This window comes from Pseudomyrmex gracilis, unplaced genomic scaffold, assembly GCF_002006095.1.
Source record: "Pseudomyrmex gracilis isolate BER0280 unplaced genomic scaffold, ASM200609v1 scaffold_375, whole genome shotgun sequence".
Classification (NCBI taxonomy): Eukaryota; Metazoa; Arthropoda; class Insecta; order Hymenoptera; family Formicidae; genus Pseudomyrmex; species Pseudomyrmex gracilis.
This window is the reverse complement of record NW_018020959.1, coordinates 1-11,566: the sequence shown is the minus strand read 5'-3', so window position 1 is coordinate 11,566 and position 11,566 is coordinate 1. Positions and strand designations below refer to the sequence as shown.

The window sequence follows — 11,566 nt, the reverse complement described above, 5'->3', positions numbered from 1 at the left end:
TATATATATATATATATATATATATATTGAAATAAACATATTAATAATTTACTACACAAACTGCTTTTGCTGGAAAAAAGAAAAATCGTAAAACATAATTACTTTCATATGTCTAGCGTATATAGTTATTCAAATAATTCTGTTTTGTGAAAAGTCCGTGACCGGTATCGCGTGTTTCGTACGAATCGCAGTCGTACTAAGAATGTATATACGAATACTGTTACGACAGTTGATACAATCCGCACTTTTCAGTGCGTCGGCGTAATCTCACACCGCCGCGAGCGAACTTGACTCGCTTCCCCCGACGGTAAACCCCCTTTCTATGCGCGAGATTGTCGCAACCTCTGGCACATAAAGGACCATCATCTCGGGAAGAGGTTCTCGGTGCAAGCCGGTTTTCGAAACGTACCTGTAATCTCGCCGGCTTTGTACGCCCGTCGTATCGTTCAAAAGATATTCGCGCGCGAAAGATCGGAAGCGTTAAGTTCGTGCTTTATACTAGTGTGACCTCGACTGTGTAATTACAGGACGCGGCGATAAGAGCGGCTCTTGGATTCATAGTTTGACAGTAAATGTATGCACGCCCACCGCGTGTGCGCCCCGTGCGCATCTCGCGCGCACTCCTCCCACTACATATATATATATATGTATATACACCGAGAGATAAAAATATCCGAACCGCAATGCTAGCGCGGCACAAAGTTCGCGAGCGCGCTAAGTTGTTAAGGAGATGGAGCCTCGTAGAGAATCGAGCCTCACAACTCGAGATGATCTGTGCGCGGGTCGTGCGCTAAATTGTGGTTCTCTTATTTACATTTGAGCTAATTGCACGTTGTCGTCTCGGAGGTGACGTTTATCTCCCGCCAAAGACATTTGTCCTCGCAGACGCGACCGTAAATTTATATATTTCTATGATGCGAGTTTTATCGGTACGCGAATGATCTCCATCACGATGAGAAATCGAGGGTGCGAGAAATCTGAATTCTAATTGTTCTATCTTTTCCTATCTTTTTTCTTTCGCCTTTTCTTTTGCATCTCAACCCGCAATTTAGCGAGCACTAGCACGTGGCAAGTCCGACGATGTATGTATATATACGCGTATTACGCGGTGAATATGTGTAATGAGGTAAGAGAAAGGAAAGTGAAGGAAAGGGGAGCACACAGGGAGAAGGGCGAAGAGAACGCGGGGACGCGGTGGAAGAAGTAGAAGAAGAAGGAAGGCAGACAATACTTGCCAAGGACAGGCGGTATTCAAATGCGATCGTCGCTGCCGCTGCCTGCACGGCGGAACATTTTTGCAGACTACCATTGCTGCAGGACAACCGTCATTTTTTCCACCTTCGTAGGCGCGCAAATTCCCCGTCCCTTTCTACATTAGCCCTCCTTCTTGCACCGTCGCCGCCACCGCCGCCGCCGCCGCCTCTTTCGTTCTCGCGCGCGTGTTTCTCGTTGCCGCCGCCTCCTTCTTCAACATCGTTCCGCTCGCGGACCGACTTTCGAGCATAAAAAGGGTCACTCTATGGCCGTATATCACCGAGGTTTATTACTCATTGTTATAAAATATAGTAGCGCAGTGACACGCGGCGCATTCTCGTGATGGGCTGCTTGCTCGGTCCTTAAATGAGATTCGCGGGTCGCGTTTATGTACCGCGAGTACAAAACCACAACGACTGGCTGAGAGATTATTTCGAATATTACGGCGTTTTAAAGACACGCCGTCGCTCATGTACTTTATCGTCGGCGTGAAAATGTCTTCTAATGATCCGCGCCCATCCATCATGGAATTCAGAAATCTTCGCAGCACGACTACACTCTTTACGACTAATGATTCAAAAAAACTGAATGATTAATCATGACTAATAGAAGGAACGTCTCTCTTTCTCTCTCTCTCTCTCTCTCTCTCTCGCCGGAAAATAATTATTAGCCTCTTTAAATCGTCACTCTTTCTTTGATTGCGAGACACATCTTGGACTTTGTTGTAATTATACAAGCAATAAGAGTTTATCTTCCTCAAAACTCGTCGTTTTGCCAAACCGGTCTCCGCGCGCAAGAGAGTTCCCCTTGTTCCGTTCCCTTCGCGCCGTAGACGATATACATGTGGCATTTCGCTCAAAGCGCTCTGCCCTCGTAATGTAGACTCCATGCCACCGGATTTTTCCGTTGAGAGAAATAAGCGGCCCTTCGTAAGTATATTACGATCGACAAATGGGAGCAACTTATTTAACGTTCTTAGGATGCTCGCAAATTCTCGCCGCTCGCGATCGTGCAAAGCGAAAGACTAGACCGTTCGATATAAGATGCGCGCCGCTAGTTACTTGCTACGCAAACTTGCCTTATAATCAATTTCGAGATTTATATTAGATTCACTCGAGGCGAAATTATATCTCGACCGATCATTCTACCGATCATAAATAAAGGCAGCGACTTTCAAATGTCACGTGGCGCAGCTTCGCGTGATACTGTCTCGCTTTTCGCGCCCACTGTGTGTGTATCGCTCCGGATCTACCGGAATCGGATCGATTTTCGTGGCATGATCCACGGTCGTTGAGAGCGCGGATCGGTAGGCGCAGCAGTTACGTTCGCATTCCACCGAAACGATCCAACCGATCGAAGATATCCGGTGCCTTGTTGGGATCATTAGCGTGAGATCGTGTGACGTAACGAGCCAATCAGTGTCTCGACCGCCGGAGTATAATGATCGTGTAGCGAGAGATATTAGCATCGCGGACGGACAGACGATACCGTTAAACAAAACCTTGCCTCGTGACCTTTGGCCAGAAGAATCTTCGCGCGAGCAACTCCAACCGATGACGAGGACGATCTTGTCTGTCGAGTCGCACAGAGCCGTCTTACCGTCCGGATCGTGCGTGTTTTTTTTTTTTTTTTTTTTTTTTGCGGCCGCGCGCGTCAGTACGTTCCTTCGGTCTAGGCAGAGGCAGGCACACAGACCAACGGAGAACAACGGCCACTATGAAGTCAGCCCGGTGACCTTTGACTTGGCGAGCGCAAGAAAACATGGGCATGGCGAGCGAACCGAGCGCAATCATCGCAATTTCTGCGTCGTTCCTCAGAGACGCGAATCCACCACGAAGAAACATACGTTGCTAGTTGAGATGTAGCTCTACTTGAACGGCAGAATGATTAAACGTTATGATCCTCAAGGATCTTTCTCTTGGAATTTTCTCTTCTATTCTTCGTCTTCTTCTTTCGATTTCAAATTTATTTTGCGCCCATTATTACATCTTGCGATTAAAAGAATTGTGTTTTTTAATTTTTATTTCAATTTTCGCATTTTATTAAATCGACTTCGATTATTTTCGGCTCGAGCCGACCATTGCGCAATCAATTTTATAATCAATCTAATAATTTCGCGAAGAGATTTAAAGACCTTGCTTATCGCGCATTTAGAAATGCGTCTTGCGTGTCGCGCGACGTATTTCATCTGTCGTATATTAATCGAGGAGTACGTCGAATGCAAAAAAGTACCGGCGGCGGAGGAACGAGCGAGGGAGAAACACGTTTTCGAAGAATCAGGTTTCAGGTAATCGTCAGGTGGCGCGCGTAACAGTTTGTCGCGCGTAAGATAACTCGCCAGGTGAAGATTTAAACCTATTAACGCGCGTAATTTCATTACGATTTTCCCGGTTTGGTAAATCACGTAGCGCAATCGCGAGTTAATAGCGAGGCGGTAATGGGTTAATAACGTCGATTCACGTTCAGTTGCGGTCGGGCAAAATCGGCCGCGCGAGTATAATCGAAGCGATACGAACGAAATCGTGGCGTTTATGGTGTACCGTTCGGCGCGGACATTGAATAAACGCTCTCGTACACACGACGATATAAACTGTCTGACGATTATCGCGCGAGAGACGGGTCCCGTGACAAGACCCTCCGGAAATAATCAGAGAAGAACATCGGAATCGTTCACTTCGTGACCCGTTTTGTCGTAATTACGAATCGAAGAGTAGTTTATTATATACCATCCGGCATTCCGACGCGCTCTCTTCAAAAATTGTCGTTTCACCGTACGGTGGCTGTCACAACAGACGTGGCATTAGTTACGCCGATACGACTTTAACCCCCTCCCCTCCCCCATCTTCAGATAAGTGATCTTTCTACTCTGTCTCTTTTTCTTTCTCGTTTCCTTGTCTCTTCCTTCTCTCATCTTTGGTCATATCTCTAAACGCAGCGCGATATAAACATACGAATCTGTGCGGCATGTTACGATCATACGCTACGGCGGCGCGTCGCGTCGCGCGCGAAAGCCGAGTCATGAAGATACACGCGTCGATTACGATCGCTAAGAGTACAAAAGCGATTGAAAGCACATATCTCTCTCGCACGTAAAAAAAAAAAAAAAAAAAAGACACGTTCCTCGATCCGGCACGGGATCGTTGTCCTGCGTTGTATATTCCGCAGGTATGTATACCCTTCCGCGATATACCTTCCAGCTCAGAAAAGTTCAAAGGTGCCGACGCCGATCCTCCGGGCCGCAGGTGAATTTTAAGCTCAACAGGTATACGCCGGCATATAATACGCGTATTATGTCGGCGTATACCCTCTCGGAGGGTATTTTGTACCGCCCGTATTTGATCACCCTCGCCGCGACGCGGCGCGCGTTTGCCTTTTCTCATTCCCTCCCGCTCGCGTCAAAGATCATCGGCAAGAAGCGCGACGTTTGCTTCGGAACTCCGTTTGTCTCTCAAAAGATCTTTGACTTCGAAACACAGAGAACGACGATCAATATTGAACGAAGATTTTCGCTGTCACTTCGCCGAAACCAGTCGGTCGAGACGCGTTTTGGTGTCCGCGCTAAAAGAAAGAGGAACCGACTTCCGTTGGGAGACTCGTTGCGCTCGATACGGACGACGTTTACGAGTATAAGAATGATTCAGTTGGATGCGCTATAAAAACAGGCACGCGGACGCTTGTAAGACTGCTAATACCTCGAAAATCAGCGTAAACATTACGCTCAATCTAAATGTAAAAATCTCATGTATTGTAACGTTTATTCTTATCTGCGAGTGACGCGACAACATCACGTTGTAATGGTCAATATGTACATATATATATACTTTCTATGTTCAGAAGCAATAGCTCTTTTTCTTTTATATTTGATAAAGGTTTATAATAATTGGTAAAAATACGCAGTTTTTTTAAATTTCTATATAACGTTTTCTGTATACTTTTAATTCATCTTTAATAATTTCTTTGCCGTCGTGAATAAGACAATAAAAAAACTTTTTATTTAATTTAATTTACTTTTATCGATACATCTCAAATCGAATCGAATTATAATAGAAACGATTTTCTCACGTTACAAATTTCAGTTGTACATTTGTGGAGTCGCAAGAAAACACTAATAGTACAATAATACACATGCAATCTCCATGTGCTGTGCGTGAGGTTACTAATTACCGCACGATAAATTATTCATTTACTATCCCGGAGAAGGCATACATGTGTATAAGTCTTGAAGAATAGAACGCGAATCCTTTCACGAGGAAGCAATAGTTAGAATTGAAGCATAATGAAGAAAAGCAGACGTTTGTAACGACCAAGAACGAGCGAGAAAGAAACTCCAGAGCGGAGAGAGAGAGAGAGAGAGAGAAAAGCGTAGAAGAGAGAAAAAGAAATGAAACAATGATGAGGCAGAGCACGGCAGGCGAGGAAAATAAGAAGAGAACGAGGTACACTCGCAAAACGAGGCGCACAAAACCCGAAGAGCTGGGCGAGCGAGACTTAAAGCAAGAGAAAAAAGAATCGGTTCCAGTTTAGGTCATTTAAGTATGGGAAGAGATTTATGTGGGTTGAATGTTCACAAAATGTTTTACGCAAAATTCAAGTAGTACTTGACGTATTTCTATAATATTACTTTTGTTGGTTATATATATACATATATATTGTATGTATATATATATATATATATATATACGTATGTATATGTGCGTGTATGTGTATATATATATATATATATAATACGTAAATATATAGAATAGTATAATAAAAAATTTAATGCAAGCGATACTTGCGTATACTGTTCTCACCGAAGCGAGAAACTGCGCGATATTTTTATCTGATTCGGGAGTGTAACCGGTTACCACCAAAAGTGCGATCCCTAAAGAGGTCGTTGATTGGTCGGGAAGAAGTTCCACGATTGCTTCGTGATAATGCGTTTGCTTTTGGGTTCCGGGCGCGGCTCACGAGACGGTAGTCAAAAACGAGCACCGAAAAAAGCCGAAGAGATAACAGCATGAGAGGGGGGTAAGCGAGTATCCGAACGGCCGGAGGGGGCGGTAAAACCGGAATTTCATACAGTGGCGTAACACGGCGGATAATACGCCGAGAATCACGAAATTGCATCGGAACTGCTACTCGGCTTCCCCTACCGACCTCCCTCTTTTCTCCTCCTCCCTTTAATTCTCAAGATCTCGTTGCCCGATTAAACTTTCGACGAGGTGGAACTGTTCTCTTATCAACCCAGCCTAAGACTCGCTCTTTGCTGGTCAATTAAGTAACCCGCGTTACGCGGTTATAATTAATTTCGCTGCAATTAATTAAGCGCATCTCGGCGAATCGCAAAGCACACTCGCTCGTATACGTATTGAGTCTTTAGGCATTCCCCCTTCTCCCGATTACATATAAACCGCGTTTGGCATTGATTTAAATTGTAATATCGTTCGTTAATTCGATTCTCTCTTTCTCTCTCTCTTCTCCGCGACTGTTATATACACAGAAAAAAACAGCACGCAATAAAGTTCGTTGGTTTAACGTCGATATAAGCGGACTATCGTGAACTTGTAATGGAGATAAACTTGCGCGGTAGGAATTAATTGACATTAAAAAAGCGCCAGTTATACTGAGAAAAGCGCGGGACATCGATAAAGAAGAATTCTCCCCGAGATTCAGCTATGCGGAGGAGATGGCCACGCGGTGGCGGCTCCTAGTGACGATGGCCAGAAGCATCGATGACCTTGCCAAGGTCATCGTGACTTAACTACCGGCCCTTCTCCCGTCCAAGTCTTCGTCTTCGTGTTTCGTTCCACATTGCCCTTATTATAAAGTATTCGCCCTGATTCTCTAGAGGGCGTGTGCCATTCATTTGCCGTTCGTCATCTTTCTCTCTTTTCTCAGATCCTTACCTTTTCTTTTCTACTACGCCTTTTTGTTTTGTTACATATGCGTGGCTTTTCTTTATCAATCTGTCTGGATACCTGAAATCGAAACCGCTCAACCGAGGCCGTTCTAGCGCGTTTATTGTACACTCTTCACCAAGATTGCGAACAAGATCGTTGTTTTTTTTTTTTTTTAATTTTTTCTCTTCATGGAAATATTAAGTTTTATTGCCCCCTTTTCTGTAGCAACATGTGTTACATTTCTTTCATTGTTGCCATGCGACAAACATGCAGTTTTTTCTTTCTCTCTCTCTCTCTCTTTCTCTTATGCAGGACAGGTTTGCTGAAGAAAGTGATCAGCACAGTTTAATCGTAATCAATGTAGTTTTATCCTTCCTGTTGCAGAAACAAGACTGGCGACTCCTACGGTCCTCAAGATAGTCAGACTGGAAGTGGAGGTGGCATAGGAAAGTGGTTGCGGGAACATCTGGGTGGCGGTTTCAAAGGAAGTCACGACGTCAACTCGACGTTCCCCTCTAAGGGAAACGCGAATACCGCCGATAACGTCGGCAACAATAAATCCCTCGGTAAAACGATTTACACGTCGCAAAATCTTTACTGCAGTTTGCCGAGAGAACACGGTCGCTACACACAAAATGGCGCTCGAAAGATTAACTACGGCAGTTCTACGAAGCCTCAAGGTTTCGATCGGCCGCGATCAAACAGCATGAACCACCACGAGAAGTCAATGTCGAGCGACCTTGGGACTTTGACGCGAGGTGGACCGATCTACGGCAGCGAGGGTAGAAGTCTGAAGAAACGAAATCGCGATCGTCGTCGGTATTCGCTCCATGAGACACATGATCAAGGCCGCCATCGTCGACGAAGGTAGGATTGTTTTGCGGAGGGTAATTCCGATATTTGCGCGTGTGTCAGGTTTTACGTCGTAGGTATAGGTCAGAAAAAATAAGAGTAAAGATAATTTATGTTATATTATGTTATAATTTCACGTTTTTATTGTTCATTTATTAACGAAACCATTATCATTTTCAAATTGATTCGTTTAGCACACATACATAATAAATAGCGCAATCATTACGAATATAGTAAAATAATTACTGTAAAAAAAAGGTTTGGCTCATTATAAATGATCGTACAATCTATTCCTATATATGCCAAAAAAAATGCAAAAGTTTTTTTACAATTTTTTTAAGTGTAAAAAATAAACATTTTGTATTCGTAAATTTTTTTATAATAAAAGGCAGTATAAAGGTTTTACAGGTTTTTTAAATATTTTACTTGTTTTTGTAACATCGTAAACAATACTTAGTAAATTAGTTTTTGATAAATGCGCGCATATACTGGAGTTACTCTCAATAATTTATTTTTAACAGTTGAATTTTTAGAGCAATCAAATGCTCGTATCGACGAGTATTTTACTATGGAATAAATTTGTTGCCTTTATAATTTCAAGGCGAAAAAACTATAAATACATATTGAACGTATTGCAAGTAATCAAATTGATTACACAAATTTCTTTATGCTTGTCAGTTTTTTTTTTTTCTATTTTAAAGTTAAGATAATTCTCTCGGTCATATAGTTTTGAGCGTTGACTGAGAGATGCAAACTTATTACTAATTTGTTCGTTCGATGCGCCAAAGAAGTATCCGCGCCCAATTTTGTTGTCAACGCAAATGCATTGGCAAATAAAACAACGTCCGCTATACTACTACCGGGCGCGCAGCTTCTTTCTTATGGTGCTTTATAATGGGGGGTTTCAACACGTCAAAGACTCGCGCTGCTTTTCGAAGCGCGGTTGGGTGACGAACGTTTTTGTTTGCGCGCTCGCGCTATAACCTTCGAGGGTCGAGTTCGCAGAAAGAGAATCGATGCGGGAAACGTACCGTTCTCTCGCGCACGTAGGAAATGACGTTAACGAAGAAAACAACGGCGGTAAAGTGTTGAACATACGGAACACTTAACGCCTTCGATTGTACAAGATGATGAAAACCGTTGAAGAAGTAACTACCGTAAAGCGAAATTTTTGCGGATGTTTTGAGTCCGCTCACTCAAGAGGATTTATATTACACAGCGTGTGTGTAATGAAACTCGTATTGTGTGTGTATTGGTGTAGAACGCATATGGAGATGCCTAATGTTGCTCGAAAGGTTAATCGTATTTGAAGATGAAATATACGAGGAAGCGGCATATGATGCATATCATAAGTCCTGTTCTATTCCATTTACGTCGTCACACATCCCACCCTTTCTTTAACTATATGTGTTAAATTATTTCCTCGCGAATTTGTTGCATAAAGCCATGTTGAAATCACGTACAAGGTCCATTATCGTAGCGGTATAAAGAAAGAAGAAGGAGAGAGTCACGTATCTCTGTACGGACGACTTCCGTAATAATAGAAAATCGGATCGCGCGCTATCTCCATTAGCGTTATTTGCTGCGAAACGCGCCCGGTCATACATCTCTCTCTTTCTCTCATTCTCTCATTCTCTTTGAAATAAAGGAAAACGCCGAATCACGAAAGACCGCGCCTTTGTTTCGCAATGCTGTTAACTCGTCTCTTGATTCACGCACGGCTTGATTTATCATGAAGTCACTTCGTGCGCGAGCACTTCGGCGCGCGTGAGCAACGCGATGGCGTTTTACTGCCGATTCATCCGGTGAAATTATAAAAGTACCCGATACGCGCGTGTACACGCGCTCGTCTTTCTTCTCTTCCGATCGTCTCTTTTCATCTTTGTATAGATTGCACGAACGCGAGATGCCGCACAGTACTGACGACAGCGTGGGACGCGTTGCGCAATTTTAGCTGCGAGAATTCTCTCGACAAAGAATACTCTTCCTCATATTTTTCAGCTGTAATGTGTATAAAGTAGTCGACTCCTTATCCGATCACCCCCTAATACTCAATCACTTGTAATAATTAGTATTTTACAGTGGACGATTGATAAGTAAAATTAATAATAAAAAAATTTTTTTATAAAACAAACACCTGCGCGTCGGAAAAAATAGCTTTAAAATAATAAAAAGCAATCAAAGCTTTAATATGTGTATTCTTATAGAAAATAAATAATTTAGTACAGGTATCAAGTCGAAGTTTAAAAGTGTAACGTAATGAAAATAGCGGTTATTAGTCATCCCTGTAAACCGTGTTGAAAAGAAGTGTAATTGCCGTATGGATGACGTTTTAAAGGCACACACAGTCAGATGTGCTTGATAATTCAAAATATTTAAGATGAATAGAATTCAAAATATTTAAGATAAATCTAATAGGTTAGACTATCATTTTAAGTAGTCTACAGATGGTGGTCGTAATACAATTAGTAACATATTAAATAAGAGTTAAGGTTCATTTATGGTTTAACCAACCGAGAAATTTAATTGGTGAGCCAATGCGCAAAATCTTGTGCGGAACAAATATATATGAATATCTATATTTTCGTATTTGCCGTATATTTCAAACATTGGTGGATCAACCGTACATGAATCCGAGGTCACCCTTCTTATTATTTTTTATTGAATTATATATTTATATTTTATAAACATAATTATTCTATCAATAAGAAAATAGGAAGGAGGCAATAATAACGAGCTGTACACCTAATGTTTGAATAAAAAATTTTCCCAATATATAAGGCCTTACGAGCCGTCTTCAAGACGTTTAGCGGAAACTGTACGTGTATATACAGGGTGGGGCACTAACTCTGTCCACCTAGAATATCTCCGCTATTTTTAGAGATATGAAAATATTGCAATTACAAAAGTTGTATGGTATCAAGAGAGCTATAAGATGCTACTAATAATTTTTTCGTGGGTGGAGGCGCTTCGGAGATTTCAAGGTCACCTCTATTTTTTTAAATGGCATGCTATACTTTTTTATCCCTAGTGCAATAGCAAATATTCAAACAATTGCGTATTATGCATATTATGCATATTATGCAATATTAAGAAGTGCACGTGCTTCAGGAATTCAATGTTTGCAGCGTTGCATCGATGTAAACGGACATCATTTTGAGCACCTCTCATGACGTAAAAATCATTTTACTCTTTTATTTAATGACCGAATGATCTTGTGTTATAGGTCGTTGAAATTGTTTGAATATTTGCTATTGCACTAGGGATAAAAAAGTATAGCATGCCATTTAAAAAAATAGAAGTGACCTTGAAATCTTCGAATCGTCTCCACACATGAAAAAATTATTAGTAGCATCTTATAGCTCTCTTGATACCATACAACTTTTGTAATTGCAATATTTTCATATTTCTAAAAATAGCGAAGATATTCTAGGTGGACAGAGTTAGTGTTCCACTCTGTATATACAGGGTGTCCCAGAATTGCCGTACAATCTCTCGTAGGCAGGTAGAAGAAGTAAAACTGAGTCGAAAAGTCCTGAACCATTTTTTTCTATTATTTATAATAAAGGAGTAATTAT

The 11,566-nt window shown here is 41.9% G+C and overlaps 1 protein-coding gene across 1 annotated transcript in view; it reads left to right on the top strand.

Moving 5' to 3' along the window:
* LOC109860399 overlaps positions 1–8,170 on the top strand; it is a 23,494-nt gene extending 15,324 nt beyond the window's left edge. The window contains exon 2 of the mRNA XM_020439456.1: positions 7,521–8,170. Within this exon, the coding sequence (XP_020295045.1) occupies positions 7,521–8,007 (487 nt within the window). The 3' untranslated portion in view covers positions 8,008–8,170. The remainder of the gene's footprint in view (positions 1–7,520) is intronic.
* The last annotated feature ends 3,396 nt before the right edge of the window (positions 8,171–11,566 follow it).